The sequence below is a fragment of the Anas acuta genome, chromosome 3, assembly GCF_963932015.1.
Source record: "Anas acuta chromosome 3, bAnaAcu1.1, whole genome shotgun sequence".
In the NCBI taxonomy this organism is placed as follows: Eukaryota; Metazoa; Chordata; class Aves; order Anseriformes; family Anatidae; genus Anas; species Anas acuta.
Window position 1 is genome coordinate 116,515,604 of NC_088981.1, and position 22,167 is coordinate 116,537,770.

The following is a 22,167-nucleotide window of genomic DNA, read 5'->3' on the forward strand; positions in this document are numbered from 1 at the left end:
GTAGTTTTTTGGTGGGGAAGCAGAGGAAAAAAAGATCGAAATGTCTGGGGTCTTGTTTGTTCTGAAAGGGAAAGAAAGGGATGTAAGTGAAAGGGAAAAATGTTCGGAGAGGAGATGAAAGGGAAGGGCATTGGGCATTAAACAATTTACTCAGCTCTTCTCATATATATATATATGAACCTTCATATATTGAAGATTATATATAGGGAGCTGGATAAATTGTTCAATTATATATGTATAATTGAATATTATATATATTATATATTATATATTATATGTTTTATATATTATATATATTATGCTTATATATATATATATATATATATATATATGAAGAGCCGCACTTTCTAAAAAAATATTATTATTTTTAATTTGTGGAGGTCACGTTTCAATAAGTTCTTTAAATACCCCTGAGGTTAAATGCAGAAATTACTGTGATTTGATCCGTGGAGAGCCAATAGTTGGTTGTGGAAAGCTGGCTTCAGGAAACAGAAAGACGAGTGTGCGTTATGGGCAAGAAGAGAAGAAACCAGCAGGGGAAAGCTCCCCAAACAGGCCCAGCACTTTAGGAACTTGCCCTTTGTAAGGAAGGTGAGTTTGTCTTGCTGCTGATCCTGATTCAAGAAGCTGCTAGGAAGCTGGATGAAGCGGGATTTCACCTAAAATCTGCATTTCACTGCTGGAAGAGGACCTTTACCACGCCGTTTGCTGCCCTGTGGATGCTGCCGAAATGGTCCCCTGAGACTCCCTCCCTGCTGGCACCCTCGCAGCCAGGACTGCTCCTGCAGGTTTTGAGGCAGATTGCACAGATTGTGGCGATGAGGTCAGTCTCCTCCCAGCAGATTTCTGCTGACGGGGCCCTTTCCAGCCCCTGCTATCAACACAAGCTAAACACCGGCTACCGCCACCATTGCTCCCACCCTGTTTACACAGCTCTGCCCCACTCTGCGTCCCGCCGGTGCCGTTGCATCAACGAGACGTGTTCGCCTGGTTACCCAAGTGCTCGCTCCTTCCCACAGCGAAGTCCAACCATTTTAATCCTCCTCTTTAGACGTCTGACCTAAGCACGGAAATGCCTGGAAAAATCTCTTTTACTGTGCTGCCGGATCTGCACCGTGGATTTTCCTTGTGAGACGTTGGCAATTGATCTGGTTTCTCTTTGCTCCAGTTCTCTGTAAGGCTCACATTATTCTCCTGTGTGAAAATAAATGCTTTACAAATCGTGAGGCTCCCAAACCCTGCAGTAGTGGGGGCCATAGAAGTGTCAGGATAGACAAAGAAGCAGCAGTCAGCTTAGGACCCAATCCTGTAAACACCCATCTGAGCCTCCTTCTTTTCATGAGTGAAACCAAGTCTCAGAACTGGTCCCAGGAGTCTTGTGAGCATGAGTGTGTCCTGGACTAGGCCATCTGGGATCCTTTGAGGATTATAAATCATACGTTATGTGGCTTCAGAGTTTCTTTTAATGTAGCTTTTCCATTTGTTCCCAGTTCCTACGTGCTTCGCTATTGAGTGAGTCACCAGAAGCTGCTGCTTCTGCACTTTTCCCTTGCCTTACATGTGTGCTTTATTTTACCAAGCTGAATCTCCGGTTTCTCAGAACCTGAAACTCCTTTTTCAGTTTGACAAGTGGACAGATGGTCAGAGGCGGAAGATCCTGGTGGACCTGTTGGAACGCTGCTCCCTGTCACAGCAGAAATTCTGTGCCAAGCAGCTACAGGATCGAGTTCCCACCGAAGCTCTAGATTTCACCACCAGGCTCCCCAGGGTGCTGTCTTTATACATCTTTTCCTTCCTGGACCCACGGAGCCTCTGTCGATGTGCACAGGTAAAAGAACACATACTAAGGTTCAGAAAGGTCCAGGTAGATTAAAAAAATAAAGAAAGAAACAGCACTAATCTACTATAAAGATGTGCCAGTGCTGTCCTGAATAATGCAAGAATGCTTTCTGACCTTGCAACCCGGTGCCATATGCTTAGTGGCACTTGTGTGAGATTGGATGCAACACTTCCCCACACCCTAAATTAAACCAGATTGGCCGAGACTTATGAAAGGGAAGAATAATTTGGGGTGTTCTGCTCTTAGGCATTTAACGTGTGTCAATTTACAAGGCTGATTGTTCCCAAGGAGGAGGCCTGGCACTTTCTGAAAACCACGTTCTTTTAAAATACTTCATACTGTGTGCAGAACCATTAGTTGCTTTTAAAAGTATTGCCCCGTGAAGTGCATGCGATGCTTTAAGAAAAACAATGAAAAATGGATCCTTTAAAATGCTTGAAGGTAAAGTGCTGGCTGTGGAGAAGCAGAGAAGTTATCAATGTGCTTTTGAGCACAGTGTCTAGGGATTCAGTCTGCTAAGACTCCAGAAATGGCTTTTCATGCCTTAAAGTGACACCCAAGGTAGTTATGAATGAATAACTTTAGATATTGGTGTCAGCAATATCTAAAAAAGAGCACTAAAGCTTAAGGTTAAAGCACTACTATAGCACTTTGTAATATAATACTAATATGTCGAAATCTCAGCTTGTTTAAAACTTGCTTTAGTTTCTTTCTCCAGCAGATCATATTTTATGTAGACAAAATCCTCAGTATTCATTCCCAGGCAGGGAGCAGGTAGGTTAGGATATTTTTCTGGTTTTGTCAGTAGAAAGTAATAAAGGATTTATTCCAACATCTGTGTGTGTATTGAGCAAAAATGCAGGAAGTTGCTCCAGATAAGCTGAAGTCTTTCCTCTTGGCCAGTGATTTTTAGAGTATTTTGCTCTACACTGGAGTTCAGCCAACATACATGAGCACATCATGAGGAAAGACCTCGAATTTGGGTTTAAATGGAGCATAAACAGTGCTGAAGAATTGTACTAGTTTAAGGACACAGGGGAGCTGCATCCACAGGAGATAAATCTCTAGATATAAACTTGGATGCTTGAAACCCCAAGGTGTTGGTCTGCTCTTATACGTGGTTACTGGGCACCCGCAGGTGAGCTGGCACTGGAAGTACCTGTCTGAACTGGATCAGCTCTGGATGCTGAAGTGCCTGCGCTTTGGCTGGTACATCAACTTCTCTCCAACCCCCTTTGAGCAAGGAATCTGGAAGAAACATTACATCGAGATGGTGAAAGAGCTGCATGTTACAAGACCAAAGGTATATTCCTACCAGGGGGGAAATTCTGGGCTGGCAGAGTTCCTAACTCTTTAACTTTCTCTGGTCTCCCATTTGTAAAAAGGAAGACACTCAATTTTAAATTAGATTTTAAACCCATGTGTTGCTATGTGCTTTGTTTTCCCTTCATCCATCCCAGGTCAGGGGGAAATGAGAATCTCACTGGTGAGGAGAGAAGCAATCATGAAGGTCTCTCTCTCCTCCGATCCTTTCAGGGTGTTCCCTTCTCTTCTTCCCCAGTTTTTAGAACATATGATAGGCTGTCTCAATCTGATAAGCAGCAGTGGGGTTCCCAACATGACCCCTGCTGAAATTTCACAATCAGTCTAGCTGGTGAAAAGGAACAAAAGCACACAATCTGCCTGTTGCAGCCTTTGATGTTGTTCCCATTCTGTCTTTTTCAAACGTGGCAGGGCCCTTCTGGGAGGGTGGAGCATCACTCCATAGCCATTGCTTTCTGCTGAGATTCATTGATCTGGATGCCTGGCTTGTGAAGCTGTGAGGGTAGGAGTCTCTGCCCTGAATTCAAAACTCAGATCTCTAATTCTAACCAAATTCCCCCGCAGGCGGTTTCTGTAGTCAGTGGATCAAGCCAACACATCTCAAATACAGCTCAGCTCATCTAAATACAGTGTTCAGGACATGGACAATCACATGCACAGTCTGGGCCCCAATTTCTGCCCAGTGACCAAAACGGAACCTGGAGAGACTAATTTTGGGTTAATGCCTCGTTCTCACAAGTCTAAAGTTAGGCAAAATAAATCTGATTTTTATTGTAGGATTAAAATGTATTTTCTTCTTTTCATGTCTTTTATTAGACTCCTCCAAAGGATGAGTTTGTAGTTATTGATGTGCAACCGGTGAGAAGCAACATCCCAGAGGCAAAACCTTCTGTGCTAGGAAGGAGGACAAACAAGGAGAAGAAAGAGCTCCCGCCGTGGCGTTCTTCAGACAGGCATCCTACAGACACCATCCGATTCAACTACCTCGACAACTACGATCCCATCGAGCAGGCCAGGCAGGCGTAAGAGTCTCTTCCCTTTTGTCTGTGATAACAGAGTATGTCCATGTCCTTTGCAAGCTCCCTCTGCCTGTGCTCCAAGCTGCCTGGAAGCGTTTTAGTTCACCAGCCTGGTTGCAAACCCAAGCTAGCACGCAGTGCTGCCCTTTTCCCTTTTCTCTTATTGATCTTGGTCCTCTTGTAGTCGCAGCTGCATTAGTTTTGTGTCCTTTCGGCGCAGAGCATTTGCAGAGCTTGTTAGTGTCTGCCTATAAACCAGGCTGTAACCCCTGGGGAAATCACACAGCTTAATGGGAAGAATCAGGACAACCGTTTGTTCAAGAATTTTTAAACAAAGCTGCAAGGATGGGAGGAATATGCAGTTCCTGCACAGAAGAGGAAGAATGAATTAATTGTGGTAAAATATAATTCTGTTAGTTCAAGGATCTTCTGGCTGAAAAGAGATTTAGATGTTTAAAAGGGGTGCAGGTAAAAGACTATGCATGTGTGTATATATCCTATATAATATTTAAGTAATGAGTAGTGTTTGTGTCTACACTGCATGGGGTAGACTACCCATATCCATCAGTTCTTAGGCTCCCAGAATTACCTGGTCAGCAACTGGCAAAAGAAAGGCTTTTCTGACCCAAAGCATAATTTTGCACATTCACTTGTGTTCAGGCCATCCCATGGTTTCCTTTGACACATCTGGTGGAAGATATTTTCAGAATCTCAGGTTTGTGGTTGGATTTCTGTGTGTTAACAAGCACTGGCAGCAGCAATAGCAAGGAGGCTGTGGGAGTTGTCTGCGTGCAGGATTTGGCCCATTTCTCATTCCAGTCTCTGCCACCTCTCATTTTTTCATGGGCATGCTCACAGCAGTTACCTCAGTTCAGTTGATGTGTAGTAACTCACGAAATTGTGGTACAGTTATCATAAATCTGAGCCAGGTTTAGAGGTGATGGATTAGCTTGACCATTGCCTCCTTCCCATGTGAGTCCCCATGAGAAGGTCTGTCCAGATTCTCACCCAACCAAAAGTGCAGCCAGGAGGACATTCCTCTTCACCGTGCCAACAAAAACCTTGGGAAACAATTAATCCCCAGGGAAAGTATCCGGACTGTACAGTAAGTAAATAACCGATAGAGCTGAGATTAGCCCTGTGCACAGGAACAATCGAGCCCTGAATTACCCCAGCCTGCTGAGTATTTGGCTCAGCAGCAGCGCACTTGCACGGGTTCTTTCTCAATGCGATTAACTTTGCCGGACCCACCGCTCCTCCGGGGTGTTCCACAAAGTTCCCAGTGCCTGAGCTAAAGCCTTTTATGAATCATTTTTTAATCCGCGTCCCCTGGTCCTCGGATACTGCAGCACTTCAAAGAGCATTCCAGTTTCCACCTCACCCTCTTTCTGTGGTATGTTTCCAAACTCTAGTGCCATTTTAGCTAGGGTTCTTTGAGGCGTTGAGCTAAATATTTTGCCCAAATGCCTCTTGTTGCAAATGATGGTGCTGGCGTTATTTTTCAGCTGTGCTAAGTGTTTCCACATCGCTTTTTCCAAGGGCGTATGTGAGGTCTGGGGCTCCCTGGCGCTGGTCGTAGCTGAGCATCAAAAAAGGGACAGCCCCTGTTCGAAGCGTTTAAAAGTCACTTTTTCCAGCACGGGGCTGCAGATGCAGCTGACGACCATATGCAAATGATTGATTTGCTAATGATACAGTAAGCACGCCGACTGTTTTCTTCTCCTAAGTGAGATTTGAGCTTCTATCCACGCATGCAGTGGAGAATATTTTAATGCCTGGTGATCTAGCAAATCTGGCGTTTATCCATAATTACCGGGGATTATCGCAAGGAGAAAAAAAAAATGAATTCTACAAGATTTACTTGTTTATCGAGGATCTCCCTTTAATATCACTTAAGCTGAAAGTAATTGCTAGTGTGTAGCCTTGTCTGTAATGACTCTCATTCAGCAGTACGGGTGTGCCGTTCCAGGTGCTGACCCAGCTACCTGAAGACATTCTGGTGTTTCTTTTCTGTGCTCTGCAGCCCCTTCCCAGACGTCCTTCCACTAAATCTCTGTGTCCTCCATCCTTTACCTTCAGGCAGCAGCCTGGGGACCCCATGGCGTGTCGCAATGCCAGGTTTGTGCTGTCCCCAAGCGTGGGCATCTGCTGGAGGTGACAGTGGCCACTAAGGGGCAGCTTGGGCACCTCTTGGCTGCCTGGCAATGGAAACGTGGTCAGCGTGCCCCTCCGTGATGCCAGGCTTGGTTCTGGATTGCTGAAGGCAATGCTCCGTGAGTATCTAGTCGCCTGAACGAGGGAGCATAACGCAAGCTGAGCCACCTTACTGCAGCCTGCAGGCTCAGACAGACCCTGCCTGACCAGTGTACAGGGTTGTAAAGCAGAACAGAGAGGCGAGATAAAAATCTCTGCCCCCCTAGGCTGTGTGAGGTGTAGTTATTGTTCAGATTAGACGAATTCTTGGAGCTCAAGGGCATAACATCCACTCTTCATGTAAAGTGAATGTCAGAAGTAGTGAAATCTATGTAAAATGAGATTCCTAAAACAATAGGGTTGATTTCCCATAATATAGGGTTTTGCAGTGGTAGTCTGGGAGAGGAAATGACTTTTGCTGCAGTTTGAATGCACACAGGCAGGAGCTATTATTTTCTTGAGGCAGGTCACAAGCATGCATAAAAAGACACAGCAGAAGCAGCAGAAAAGCAGCAGACAGCCAACGTGACGGCCAAGAGAGAAGGACAAGAGGGAGCTTTTGCTGGCCTGCAGGTTGGCAGGAGAGCGAAGAGCAAACAAACCTTTCTTTCCATTTGAGTTCTGCCGTGTGGAGGAGAAAGGGACTTGTCGAAAATTCCTTGTGCACAAACACGATTACATCAAAGGCATACCTGACGCCATCATCAAAGCAGTGTGTGAGACTAGTCACTGGCTACTTCTTTGGATCAAAGTTAATCTGCCTAACGTCAGGTTAAATTTTGCAGAATTTAAGAGGTAACAAAAAAATATATATTTTTTTTTCTCCTGGCTTCTGAAACTGGCTGAAATCTCTGAGCCGGACATCTCTCTATGCTTGCTTTCTGGTCCAAAGAGAGGAGAGAGCTCTCCTGTTCATCATAACAGGGTGTCCGACAGCCAAAATGCTGTCATTTCAATGGCAGGGTCGCCATCTGTTTCTTTGTTGATCTTTACAGAGGAATCATTAGCGGCAAGCTCCCTTCCTCAGCAATATCAGAACTACTCCGCTGTGAATCCGTGGCAGAGAACTTGGCCTTGCTTAGCCAAAGTGAAACACGGGAGGCGTACCAAGCTATGCTCAATTTTCAATTTTGCAAGAGAGTGAAGTCAAAGGAAGTCCTAAAAGATGTGACACAAAATATGTGCTTTGGCACATAAGACCTCAAAACCTCAAATGTGTTCTTTGGCTTATAAGACCATAATCGGGCATTTACCTTTGAAAAACAAATAAATAGATTTCTGTAGAGCATTGGGGTGAGGGCTTGGCCTGGCCAGTGCTGGTCTCACACCACTGGGAAGAAGAAATACTGCTGGGTAGTGCCGGAAGGACAGCAGAATGGGCTTAATTTGCAATCTGGCTGATAATTGAATCTTGTTCGGATGGATTTTTTTTTTTTCTGCTTGCTCTGAAAGGCATTGAGCTCATACTATAAAAACAAAATGACACTCAGGAGCTACTTTGAAGGAGCTGGGACAGCAATCTTGGAGGATGTTCGCTGAAAGTTTATTTGCTTTAGATGGGGAAGTGTGGGAAAAGCTTCAGAGTCACTGAGCAGTGAAATTAAGCACAGCGATGAGCAGATGCGTAGTCGAGGGAGTGGCGAGGAGATAGAGGAGAGATACAGACGGGTAGAATTACAAATTGCCTGGAAGGGTTTATCAAAATCACTCGGCAGAATTATAGCAGCGGCTTTCAGTGTTGCTGCACGTATGCGAGCAATTTATCATGAAGGTGAATTCTTTTAGGTCTGTTTTGTTCTCAGCCTGAACTGCCTGGGTTCAATGCAAACAGAATCGAGACCAGCAAGGATGGATTTGTCTCTTCAGGAGCACAGAGCAATATTGTGAAGGTGAAGTGAAGCGTTTTTATCTGCGCCATGGGACCAAGTTATAAAACTCCCTCTGGGATCCAAACCTGCCTAAAAAGGACCAGGAGGGGGGTTTCTTTCCGGCCATGCACGTACGGTTCTGCTGGAAGGCATCTGGTGGTGTGCCGCTTGGTGCTGATAAATCAAAAAGCCCTGCCTCCCACTTTATCATGACTAATGAATGCTGCTTCGAGCCCAGCGCTGGACCCTCGCCAAGATTGTGTCCTTGTGCCTCAAGAAAGAGCCCTGCTCCTCCTCGTGACAGCAGCTCGACCAAAAGGAAAGCTCCTTTCCACCCCCCCTGCAACCAGCCCTGGCTCCTAGGAGCCAGCGTTAATTCAGTCGGATAATTTATGGGCATAGGCCGGCTCTAAAAACAGTTGCATATTGTACTGGAGTGTTTACCCAACGAGAAAATAATTACGTTCAGTAATTGTTCCGTCAGCAGCCTAGGCCCAGTTGCTGACAAAAAGGGGCTGGTTTGCGTGCGAAGGGCACGCTGTCTCACCGCTCTTCTGAATCCTCACGCCTGCCTCTCGCTTTTCATGGCTCTGAATAGCCAGCCCGCTCCTCTCTTGTGGGAATGTAAAACCTTAGGCTCGTGGGAATTTAAAACATTCCTTGAGAGAGAAAAGTGGGGTGAGAAACACCGAGTTCAGCACTGGGAGTGAGACCTGGAGTTCCCAGCTCAGCTCTGACGCCGTCTTCTCTTGCAGGGCTGAGAAACTCATCCTCACTGCTTATTTTCTTTATTTTCCTGACCTGGGAGTGAGATCCTGGTGAGGACCTGCTGCAGAGGGATGCTCTGGCACCACGGGCATGGACGTTATAATACAGCAGTAGAGCTCAATGTCTTAATTTACGACCAGAAGCGCAGGTTTGAGAGGTTATCGGTATTTTATCTCCGCATAAATAGATCATTTTTCCAGTTTTCTAAGTGAACAGGCTCATGCCAATGCTGTCACTGGACTCTAAAAATGGAGTCAGAGCCTCTCCTTTACCTCTTCCAGTGTTCCCAGTTGTAACAGGGAGAGATCATTCCATGTGCTAACTCCTTCTGGCAAGGCACTGTTTCTATCTAAAGTCGAGCAGATCATTCCCTATAATAATATTTTGGGTTGAATTTTCTCTCTTGGCTGTTAGTGAAGTGTTTATCAAGAGATGGTAATTTTCCTCAATTTGCTATTTGAAATAATTTGTCTGGTTCGTCTTTGTGGCTCTTGATCTGCAGCTGGTCTGGGACTGGTGAACAGCAGACGTGTAGTGGTGTTGGCTGCTTGGGAGGACGTGCATGTGATGTGGTGTGGCCCTGTTTTTTTTAGGATATGTTGCTTTTAGAGTCTGCTTCCACCCTGTAAAATTATATATATATTTTTTTTTCACAATGTGCCTTTTAGCTTGCTTTCCAGGAGCCCAGAGATGCTGGTGATGGAGCTGGGAGATGAACCCAGAGAGCACAGAGTCACTGCTTTAAATTTACTACTTCTTTAAAGTTACCTGTGACATGCAGAATTGGAATGTGGAAGGGGAACAAACACCGTCCAAGCAAACCTGAGTTCCTGAAAAAATTTTCTCATAGTACTAATTTTACTCCTGATATTGAAATAACATGACAACTGGCCATAATCCGGTGTACTTCACTTAATTTTCACACTCTGGAATATTTCTGTTCTATCAGTTAATTATATTAACTTTAATAATAGCTCCACATAAATTTATATACATATACAAGAAAAAAAGATTTGGCTGAAAAACGATGAATAACTTGAGAGGCAGTCCTCTAACCTTATGGACTTAGCTGAAAATTCTAAAAATGATTTAGTGAAACTTCCCTTTCTGTGAATTCCCTTAAGCTGATGTAACAGTTTCTGTGGATTTAGCTTAAATCCATAAGTCTCAAGCTAAGGACATGCATTTGAGTGCTATGAAGTTATCATAACTTTAAAAAAAAAAAAAAAAAAGCAAGTTACCACTCTTCCCTGAGCCACAACTGATTGTGCGCTCTTGGTCTGCTCCAGGTACAAGATAAAATGTATTAGCTTAAGCCATGTCTTTTTGGGTGGCATATCATAAGGGATTTTCTTCTTCGCAACCCCAGGGAACCAGCTCCAGAGCACTTGCTAATACTATTCGGTTTTGCTCTGCAGGAGAAAGAAGGGAGGAGGAGAGACCCCAGACCTCAGCCGGCAGGCAGCTGAGAAAAAAAAGCGAGCGGGTCGTGGATCTAATAAGCTCCGGAAGGCAAAATCACTGGTAAGTATCACCGGCTTGTAATTATATCAGCTGGGGTCCAGTGTCAGTTACACCCAGGAATATTTTAGCTCAGGGCATTTGCTGAACTTCGCTAACTGCAAAACTTTGCTCCGATAGAGGCATAAGGAGGACACAAAGCATACCACGTCTGGCTGCTCCAGGGGCAATGTCTCGCTGCAGCCTAGACACAGTCCATCTGCTTTCGGTGGGAAAAAAGAAACAGCAACTGTCTGTGTGCAGGCAGTGATCTGGTTATCTGCTCCTCCCTCGCTTTGCTTGCTGCCCGGTATCCTGACAACCAGTTTCCATGCCCTACAAAGCCCTGGATCGGTTACGACGCTCACATCTTTCCCCAGAGCTGCTCTTCTGTGCTCGTGACTTTTGATTGCTGCAGTCTGAAGTTAGTTTATGCTTTGTTCATTGGGCTGAGCCTGAGCAAGCAGCCCGAAGGTCTTAACACTGAGGATTCATTGTGCTCGTTGCGGGTAAAATAGGGCATCCTCACATGAAAGGAGTCTGGGGAAGTCAGGCTTCCAGAAAGCGTCATGGGCCTAAGCTTTTGTAGATATGGCAGCAAATAGCTGCCAGAAGAAAGATGTGCTCACAAGCGTATCGGGGGTTTTTGCAGACCTGGAAGCATGTTTCCCAAGCGATGAAAGCCAAGGGAACGCATGTGAGTTGAGCTAAAGAAGGTTTACATAAAAGAGAGGCATTGTCTCCTGAGATTGAGAGGCATTCTCCTGACCCAAATACTGCTAGGAAAGGGATTCAGCCGGTGTTAAAGAACAGAAAATATAATTAAAGTTATTCAGCCTGTGTCTTACAGCTTCCATTCTCCAATGGCTTCCTCTGTAGCCCTTAGATCAGAGGGCCCTTACAGAGTTTCATTCCACCACGGCTTCTCATTTCAAATTTAAAGCTGTTTTATTGTCAGTATAGAAGTGAAAGAATCTTAGTTCAGGGTAGAAAGAGATGAGTTTGATTTTCTTTCCCTAGAGTTTAGGAACTTGTAAGTTATTTAACCCACAGCCCACAATCAGAAGGGCACAAGCACCTAGTCTCATTTCCAACATCAGGTCCAAACCCTCCTGCATAAAGCCAGTGGGAGTTTTTTAGGCAAGTTAGGACAGCCTAAGCCAGGGTTAAGCAAGCTCCATGTCTTTATTTTGTGCAACCTTGGAAGCACTGGTCTCTTTTTGTGTTAAAAATCTGGCGTAGTCTGTGCTGCATCACTCCTTCCTAGACCCTTACATTGAAAATACACTTGTATTTGCTTTGAGTTTAAAGCTGTGCAAATTTCAGCACAATGGCCGTGTTTCTTATCCTCCATGTAATCACAAAGTATAATCCTGCTGTTACGCTGGCCATTAATGATTACAACACTACAGGACAATCAAAGTTAGGTTTCAGTAGGCTGATGCATAGAAGAATATGTATAACTCACTGGGAATCATCCAAAATTAATTTCCATTCATTATTAGGGTAGCACTGGAGAATCTTGTTGAAATGAAGACCTGTGAAAAGTCTCTTACTTAATCAATTCCAAGTAAGGCAGCTTAATACTCAAATCTTTTAGTAAATCCTTGGAAGAAGAATAGAATACGATGAAAGAATAAGCGCCCCAAGCAAGCAAACATCAAGTCAAATTAAAATGAAGCTCTTAAATAGATCAATGATTCCAGGGTAGAAAGTAGATGAGAATGAAGTATATTACAGCTGACAATGAAGATGTAAAAGGGCTATTATATGGAGCTCTAAGCTCGGGAGACTAAACAACAATGCACCAAAATAGAAGAAACGTGTAATTAAGGTGATGACCTGACTCCTGGAATTACCTCCACTGGCTCCAGGTTTGCATATGGTGAAAGAAGTCTCCTCCTGGTAAACTTGTGGGGTTTTGGAGTTTATTAGTAATCATGGAAACAGTAGCAGAAAATGTGACCAGACTCACACTTCATTTACAATAAATTAAAGTAAATTATCTAAATTACCTTAAATGGTGCATTACAATAAATTGAGTTAATTAGGTGTCTGAATGAAGGGCCACTTTCATACGAATGTCCATGCACCTCCCCATCCCCACAGTGGGATGGGAACGCCTGCTCTGTCCTTACGCAGGGAAATGCCTTACACTACAGGTAAGTACAGTTTCATTGTTAATTATCTCCTTAAGCACTTTTTTGGATCGAGGCTTTGAGGCTCGTCTGTACCACCTTGATGCTTCCATTGCCTTCAGCAGCTGCTGTCCCAGTATCGTACAAAGGAAAGTGAAGAATGCTGTGGGTTCAGTGACTCATTTGGGCTTTTAGCAGGCCAGGCATGAAGCACATGGCTGTGTTTTGGGCCACTGTTTCATCCCTCCTGTTCCTTCTGGCACGGAGCTGTGCTGCCCTGCTGTGATTCCTCGGTTCTGACCCCAAAGGTCCCTTCACAGGTGTCACTGCTGCCACATCAGTGTTCTTTACCCAGGCTCTCTTCCCTGAAGGACTTCCGATAAAGAGTTTTCTGCAGCTCTCAGCAAAAGAGGCAGCTTGATGGCACATCCCCTTCAAATGTCAAAATTCACAGACACTTTACGAGGAAGGTAAAAATCCAGCAGGTTGATGCTTTTGACAGCTTTGCAAATGACTGCAATGTCAGCAATTAGGGGCTGGTTTTGCCTTTCAGCCTGCCTGCTTGGTTCTGTTGGAGACACTGCTCCACCCTCACAGCTGTTCTTGAATTACTGACTTATTTTTAGTGCATACTAAATAACATTTTTTTTTGACAGGATCAGTCATTCTTGCCTCACTGCCTAAGGTAATAAGATTGCAGCATTTGAAGTGAGGAATAAATTATCCTATGACATATAGAGAGGGAGTTGGTGTTTTGAGGATGGATCACATCTATATTCTGTGTGGGTATATCCCACATGAAGATCCAGAGCTCCTGGCAATGCAACACGATCCGGTCCAGTGTGCATTTATACCACCTTTATTCTGCAAACCTGATTTTGAATTTTACGGATTCATCCAAAAAATCCTGTTGAACTATGTGGGACTACCCCTGAGAGTGAAAATAGCTCAGTATAATGTCTGGAATTCAAACCCAGCTTGTATATGTCACTCTAATTTTAAAGGCATAGCCTGGCTTTGATACTCTACCCATCTGTCCCTATAAACTCTAAAACTGAACCACCAAAGACACAGGAGCCGAAAAGCAAGGTACGGTCAGATATGGACTGCTTCTGTGGTGTTGTGCTTTCCTCACTAGGACAGAAAAGCTGCAGCTGTTTATATTACACCACCTCTCTGTTACACATCAACTACTGCTAAGAACCTGGCATATTTTAGCCAGTTGCATAATCCCTGGCCTTTCCTTAGGCTGATATTCAGAAGTTGCTGGGTTGCTTATTTATTACCAGACAATTAGACACGAAGCACCATGTATCTACCCCTGCTGCCAGTTCAAATAATGGAAAGGGGAAAGAGGTGGGCAGGAACAGCAGAACAGCATCAACTTTTCTGCACAACCATTTCACTGTGGACTCTAGTTTCACAGCAGACTATCTGCCCATATTGCTTTTTAATGAGTTTCTATGTCGATGTCTGGTTTTGGTGGTGTTTGTTCACTATTATTACCAAATAATTTGCTGCAGTTAAAAAAAGCCAGAGCTGTTGGTATGCACAGCCTGTGTTTTTTTGGATATTTGGGATCTTTTTCAAGGAAAAAACAGTCACTGTGTCACTAAGGTTTTATTTTTGCTGAACTTCTGCATATTAAAATGCTTATTGAACAGTATTTTAAAATAAACTTTATCCTTTACACTGCGAGAATTCAAACTGTGAGAAAGCAAGACTGGGATCAGCCACAGCCGTATGCACAGGGGAGATTTTGTGCATTAAGATACGAGTTAATGTTGAGGACCAATTAACGTGGGTTTAGCTCTGCTAGCATCAATTCCTAATTGGATCTTTTTGTCCTTAAGGTAAGCTTTTAACAGAACACAGGTCACTGCAGGAAGATATGCTTGTCTCATCATTATGAGTAGCATTTATAGATTCAAGTTTTCAAGTCTCCAACATTTTCAGTCCCACTGAGACTGTTAGGATAATACGACACTTATTGCCTTCTCTTCCTAGCTGTCACTTACTGCAGATCTCGAGCCTGTTCCCAAACCACCAGTCCGTCCCAGCTGGGCCATTCACCAGTCAGCTGGGAACCTGCCCCCTAAAGCAGCAGCAAAGACCCTGGCCCAGAGCTCCCAGTGGAACGCCGGGATTCGACCAGCGCCTGTTCGAGCTCCAAAGCCACGTGAGAGAGGAAAGAAAGGCTTCACAAGGACGAACACCAGGTCTACACGTTAGTATGCCGCCCTGTCCTGGGCAGAAGCTGATTTCAGAGATCGCTGATAGCCAGATTTTGTGCACGGAGGGAAGGAGATGGTGCTGGCAGTACATTGCTGTAGGTGAAGGAGGAGGCAGTTGTTTTGGGTGGTGGGATCCAGCTGATGGTGATTTGCTGCCTCAGAAGAGAACATATGGCTAAAATCTTCCCGCTTCATACCTAGCACATGCTAGACCCACCTTCTGTCATGATATTGAACACTGGCATGGGCTTCACATGGGTTTGACTCACTAATATTCAGTGGTAGAATAAGAGATTTTAGAGAATAAGTGGCCGCAGGGCTCAGCCCAAACTCCACGAGCTCTGCCAGGCCCTGGACAGACGCCAGGAGGAACTGGTACCGAGCATTCAGAAAATTAGGGGGTAAAGCAAATCAACTGCAGGACAACAGCTGAGAAAACAGCTGATCTGTGAGTGCCTTCCAAAAATAAGGAGGCAGACTGACACCATCAAAATTGTGGGTTTTTTTTGGCCATTTCAGGCTAAGGTTTCCTAGATTCAATGTAGATTCTCGATGTTATTCCTCACCTCTTGATACACCCAGCATGTCTCTAAGGCCCTCAGTGCCTGCAGCCCGCTGGGAAAGCATTTGGTATCCTTCAGAAGCACACAGATTTTTGCAGATTTTGGGAAAAGTCCTCTTAGTTCACAAGGGCTTTGTCCACGTATGGGCTGCAGGCTGAACCCTGGTGATTTTTAATCGCACAAGGGTAGTGGATAAAGAACCTGGAGTGAACAAAGGGAAAGACACCTCTGATGTGAAACTGTTTAGGATTTTCAAAGAGAACATAGGAGTAGAATAAGAGGGTAGCTCTTATTTCCCCACCTAGGGGAAAGATGATGGAGCAGGTACATCACCTATAGCCCCCATGAGGGGGCAACTCCTTCTGTGGCAGATGAAAGAAAGGATTTAAACACAGATAAGGGCACTGGGATGACTGTGACGAGGCCCAAGGAAAACATTTGAAGACTGTTCCATGTAGGAAGCTGCACAAAAATGCATCCTGGCTAGAAATGCCAAGAGAGGAAAGCATCAAGATGAGGGTAGAGGGTTTCAGTCCCTCCTAAGAAGTTTCCACCACAAAGTTCCTCTTATCTAGGGCCCTCATCCTGACATAGCACCTCACGGACAGAGCCTTAGGAAGGCTCCACATGGGACTGGGGCCAAGTCACGAAGAGTTATGCGTAGGCTCTGGGCTTGGCTGCATTATTGGTTGTTCCAGTCAGTCCAGGGAATTTCTGCTGGTCTGGCAGCGCCGCTGTGGCCTCCCAGGAATGCGGCGCTCGGCTCCCACCGGGAGGCACTGGGAAGTGTGTTTCTGCAGCCTCGTACGCCTGTGAAGCGATCTGCAACTGCTAAGATGTGGTTTGGGGCTGTCAGAGAGGATGTGGGGGATGGAGTGAGGGGAGCTCCTGTGGGGAAGTGGCTACCCAGTGGCTACGAGCGAGTCCAGGTGGGTGGAGAAGAGAGCGTGCAGGGATGTGCAGCATCCTGCCTGACCTCTGCTGCATTCAGCGTCTTCTCCATAAGAAATTTTAAAACTGTGCAGGAGGGAAATGCTTCAGACAGCAGGGAACAGGTGCTTGGATAAACACGTGAGCCACCTACCACCGCTGTTGCTGTAGCATAGAAACTACCAAGGTAAATTACCCCTGATGGATTGCGTTTGGATTAGGGACAATTTGCTAGGCAAAGCTACATATTTTTTGTATCAGAGAGGGAGACAAATCAGGTCCCAATTCCTTCAGTGACCTCTCCAGGGCCTTGCAATCTCTGCCAGGCTTTTCCCAAGGTAAATTTACCAGCTGTAGCTAGTGCTCCATGGGCCATGTTTGCAGATTGTCAGAAAGGTGGGCAGGAGAAGTAAAGATGTTTTGACACGATTATTTTCTCTGTAATGAATTAATGAAGGGAAACAAACCATTCAATCCAGATTTGTAAAAGTATTTGAGGTACTAAATACCTATATATTCAGAATGTGAAATCTCTGGCTAAATTAATCTGTCTGATTCTCATGTTTTGTTTTGTTTTGTTTTGTTTTGTTTTTTTCACCTTCATCTAGCATCTCCTCTGTTTGAGGCTCAGCCCTGGCGTATTCCTCCGTCAACCCAAGGATCTGATACAGAGTAAGGGAGGATCCAGAGTATCTTTCATCTTAGCAGAACAGAAGCTTATCTGCCTGGCGTTGGGGAAACAACAGCAATGTTGCCTGAGTCACAGGCTGTGCCTGGTGAAGAACAGCTGCTTTTGAGTCCTTTGCAAGGACCCAGTTTTATTTTTTTTCAGCTCTTGCTAGAAAAGACGTTCTTCATTGACCTCACCGTGTAAAGAAATGAGCATGAAGGTCCTGCATCCATTCTCACTTTGGCTGTCCAAAAGAAAACCTAACTGCCTTGCAGCCAGCTTAGATAGCGAGGTGCTGGAGCAATGACTTTGTATTTTTTGGGAAGTTCAGCAGCTGGTGCAATGACTCCTTCCTGCCTTTGGATCTCCAGGTGGGATCTCCTGTTTCCAAGCTGGATTCAGAATGTTTTCCTGGTGTGTTTCTCAGCCTGGTTTCCTGTTGCTGCTGCTCCTGAACTGGTGCTATATCCTCTTTTTCTTCTGGGTACATCATCTCTGCAGAGTTCACCAAAACTTTTGACCATGCACAGAAAACCCTTGTGCAGATCCCTGCTGTGGTTGCTGGACCTAAAGGGTGCTGAGCTTTCTTGTGTGTCGCTCAGACACCTCGGGGCACATCCCACAGCCTGAGCTGCTCTGTGATGCTTTCCCAGTGAATGATGGAAGTTGCCCTGCCCGTGGGCAGTGAGGGGCTTGTGGAAAACAAATTAAATCTACCAGACACCTGGGTGATGTAAACTGTATCCCCCCTACACAGGGAGTGGTTTACCACCAAGGTTACTGTGATCCTTCAGCTTTAACCTACAGCCCCTGCCAAATCAGCTGGACTGTGAAGGAAGCACCACAGCATTCGAGGGAAAAGCCTTTAACAAGTGGAAAAAAGGAAGCTCAGGGAGAATGCTTGAAGAAAAGCCTTGTTAGTGCTGTACTGAAGGCAGAACTTCTTCCTCTTGTTAAGCAAGGCAAGTCCATCCTGTCAATCATGTTAGTGAGAACGTGTTAGTGAGAACGAAATCAAATCCCACACTCTGGATTACAGCATTGCACATGACTCCTGTGGGAAGCTGACACTAGTTTAATTATTTAAGGGAATGTAAATCATGAGTTTTTATTTGTCTTTTCTACAATTAAGGAAGTATCCAGTAAAACATACGGAATAGCAGTTTTTAAGGGTAAGGGGACTGAATGCACAGCAACTGCAACTCATTGCCTTATTATATCCCAGACTGGGATAAAGCTAAAACTTCCCATACACTAGGATGAGCCATGGTACACCCATGAATTAATTCTCTGATTGACAAAGATTAGGAGAAGCCTTCCACTCCGTGAGCAGATTATTCTGTACTGTGTCACTTGAGGATTTCAAGAATTTTGGCACAAGAGACACGGACATTGGACATTGTCAAGACCAGGCACTGGGCACAACACACCATGGATCTGAACTGAAGGGACAGATTCTGCCAGCAAATTCTGTCCCTTGGGTACTTGCTGCAACACTACATAAATCCCAGCTCCTGAGCAGTGTTTAGGTAACTCAGTGCATCTCCCTCTCCCTGTTTTTGTCCTTTAATTTTTCTACTTGCTCTGTATGCCTGGAAGAGGCAGCTCATCTCAACCAAAATAACGGCCTGAGAGCTTGATAAGTCTAAGCAGGTCACCCCTGAAATGATTAGCTGAAATGGGAACTTGCAGGTGGCAATTATCTCTTACATCATCAATTACGCAAGAGACTGACTAATTTCAATTAAGAGAGCTAACTTCTGGGCATCTGAAATCAGGTAGGATAAATCCCACCCAAAATGTTCATCGATATCCATTCCCTGGTATGGCAAATCTCTCCTCACAAACCTCTTCCCATAGAAAACTGAGTTAAATGGATTGCTTCGTGGACGTTTATGGCTTCTGAAGTCCAAACTGTTGCTCCAGCTTCCTTTTTGTCCCAGGCTCTGCGTAGTTTCCCGGGCAGCAGTTCAGTGCTAGGTCTTTGTACCAAACAGCAAGTGGCTATGCTAGGAAATGATGTAACCCTGCATCAATGGCTTTTCTTTTCTCATACTCACTGGAAGGGTAATGTTCCCAGGGTCTGCCTAGGCTTGGAGCTGAGTGCTCAGGCATTACTGCAGATGCTGTGCCTTTGCTGCAGCAAATCAAGCAGCTTGAGTGCTCATTGTACATCTTAAGGCTCAGGCTTCTCCAATTTACAATGCTTTTGTATTTATGATGCCACGAAATTATGAACAGCAACATTGTCAAGGAAACTGCCGAGCCAAGCAGTCAATCCGTGAAGTAACAGCAGACCTGTAAAATGCCTTGATGTAACTTCTACCAATTATAGTATTAGAATAAAACACATGCACTTGCAACACACCTTATAAACATTCCTGAGGTTGCAGAATAGGTCAGAACCTGAAACAGAAAGAGAGGGAGAGACACACTCCCAGCCATCTGCCTCTGCCTCTGCGCTGCTGGCTGGCCTCAGGCAAGCTGTATCACCTTCCGCGCCCTGGGCTGCTGATCTGCACGGGCAGATGGTTATTTACCCACCTTATAACACGCCTCGAGATGTGTGGATAAGAAATTGCTACACAACTACAGAGGGAGGTTGTTATGCCTGCGCCGTTCCTTGTAGATGCTCATTTCCCTGCACTGCTTGGTATTTCCAGATCCTCTACAACTCTGATTAGCCGTAGCGTTTGATTAAAGAAATGAAAGTACCTTTTAAACCCCACAGGCCAATGAATCAGCACTGCTGCATCTGAATTCCACCAGTACAAGCAAGATCAGAATGTGAGCCCTAGGCTACAGCCCTGCTCAGATGTGGTGAACAAACCCAAACACGCCAGCCTCCTCTTACCCAAGGTTTACCATCCACTTCTGCCAAAATCTCCACCTGAATTTACCTCATGTTCCTTGCTGGGAGCAACGGCAGAGTTTGGTACTGTAGTTTGGCTTTTTAGCCCAAATGAAGCTTTCCTAATTATTGTTCTTCTGAGCTAAAGACAGAGCCTTGTTTGGGAGAAGGGCTACGCGTAGCTGAAGACGGTAGGAGCTGCAGGTGGGAGCACAGTTAGATCAAAAACGAGGATTTTTGGAGACGTCCAACTCGTGTGGCAGCCCCTGAGAAGGAAGATGAGCAAACGTGACCGCTGCCAGGGAAGTGAGAGCAGAGAGCTGAGTCCCAGCAGCACCACGAGGGTTGTAACAGGTTAAGAGATGGCTACAGAAAGCACGGAGACCTTGCGGCAAATGGAAAGTAGCTGATGATAGTAGCTAAGCGTAAGATAAAAAGTTGCTGTAATAGGTGGATGAAGCTGATAACAGGGGGAGAGCACAGCTCAGCTCACGTAACAAAGGGACGGGGAGGTGAGCAGTCAGTGTGTAGGGCTGTGTTGGTGGGTGTATGTGCTAAGGAAAGGGAGAGGGGTATGAAAATCAGCTTGAAATCAATTGCCTTGTCCCAGCTGGCACGCTTGCACTGCCTTACCGTGTGTCTAGCACAGACATCCTACCTCTCATGTGCTCGTGTCCTCTTTTAGGGGATGAACTCAAACAACAGAGACATCCCAGGCCTCCTCCAGATGGGTGCACCCCAAATAATTCAGGATAACGAACTGCTTTCATGTCCCAAACAGCCTAAAGCGTGGACTGGGCAAGCAGACAAACTCTGCCAGTACAATCGCATCTGAAATGTCTCCTGGTGTGCAGCAGCTGCTGCAGTAGGTCTGAGAAAGGTGATGGCAGGAGGTGCACGCCTGGATAGATGCTTTCTAACCATTTGCGCAGCCCATATCCTGAGCACAACCACTCTCCAAACCACTCATAAATTGCTGGTTGGCACAGGATGCCTGGGAGACCCCCTGGGAGGTAAAACCACTGCTACAGACAGGTCCAGGCATCGCAGGGCACTCCCAGCACAACTGGGGGAAGGAAACTGAATTTGGCTCTCCAAAAAGGCCTGAAGGCACCAAGAGAGAGGCAGCAACGGGAGCAGATGGTCTGAGCTGCGTTTTCAACCTGTTCCATCCTGGGATCTTGCTTTGAACGGGCAGGAGGCTGCCAAACCCACCATGGGGAGGGCAGGATGGTCTCACACACATACACTCTGCTACAATCTGCCTGCAAGACTGCGCACGCTGACCTACGGCACCAGGGCAGGCTCTGCTTGCTTCAGAAACCAACCCACGCAGTGCTAAGAGCCGACCCGCAGCAGTTTCCACGTGCCCTCCTTTCTTCCTGCTGTTCTTGGTGCCTGTTCAGTCCCCAGATGTGCACCAGTTGTGAGCGTGATGCCAAAAATCTTCAGGTCAGCCCCGAATCATGAGGTTTTCAAATAAAGATTTTTACCAACCCATAAATCACAACTACCAGTGTCTTTCTCTCCTCGTTTGTTTTTGTTTTTTTGTTTTTGTTTTTGTTTTTGTTTTCCCTTATTTTCTCTTAGGTGGCCTGTTTTTTGTTTTTTGTTTTTTTGTTTTTTTTTCTTGCTGCCTGTTCCCTCCTTCTCTGCAAAACCCTTTTCTCTGCTCAACAGCAGGTTCCCCTAACTCACGGAGGGATCCTCCAGAACCTGCTGGCTGAACAGGAGGCCATGGGCAAGGAGATGCAGGAGTTGGCAGGCATCAGCAAGGCTCTGGCTAACTGCAAGAACAAAAAAAAAAAGCAGATAGATAGATACAGGTTAAGATACCAGGGGTTTAGAGTAAGAAAAGGGAGATGTAGATTAGACATTGGGAAGAAATTCTTTATTGTGAGGGTGCCGAGGCACTGAACAGGCTGACCCAGGAGCTGTGGGTGCCCCATCCCTGGCAGTGCCCAAGGCCAGGCTGGATGGGGCTGGCTGTGAGGTGTCCCTGCCTGTGGCAGGGGGCTGGAACTATTTGTTTTTTAAGGTTCCTGCCAACCCAAACCATTCTTGTCACCACCAAACCCTGTCCCCAAGCACCACGTCCAACCTCTCCTCGAACACCCCCAGGGACGGGGACTCCACCACCTCCCTGGGCAACCCGTCCCAACGCCTGACTGCTCTTTCTGAGCAGAAATGTCTCCTCATTTCCAACCTGAACCTCCCCTGGCACAACTTGAGGCCATTCCCTCTGTTATTTGTGATCTCGGATGTCTTTT

General features: G+C 45.6%; 1 protein-coding gene across 1 annotated transcript in view; it reads left to right on the plus strand.

Moving 5' to 3' along the window:
- Nucleotides 1-21,391, plus strand: part of FBXO16 (F-box protein 16) — a 37,736-nt gene extending 16,345 nt beyond the window's left edge. The window contains exons 5-10 of the mRNA XM_068678944.1: nucleotides 1,622-1,828; nucleotides 2,979-3,143; nucleotides 3,980-4,185; nucleotides 10,430-10,535; nucleotides 14,657-14,876; nucleotides 16,985-21,391. Coding sequence (XP_068535045.1) covers nucleotides 1,622-1,828; nucleotides 2,979-3,143; nucleotides 3,980-4,185; nucleotides 10,430-10,535; nucleotides 14,657-14,876; nucleotides 16,985-17,052 — 972 coding nt within the window. The 3' untranslated portion in view covers nucleotides 17,053-21,391. The remainder of the gene's footprint in view (nucleotides 1-1,621; nucleotides 1,829-2,978; nucleotides 3,144-3,979; nucleotides 4,186-10,429; nucleotides 10,536-14,656; nucleotides 14,877-16,984) is intronic.
- Nucleotides 21,392-22,167: the final 776 nt, after the last annotated feature.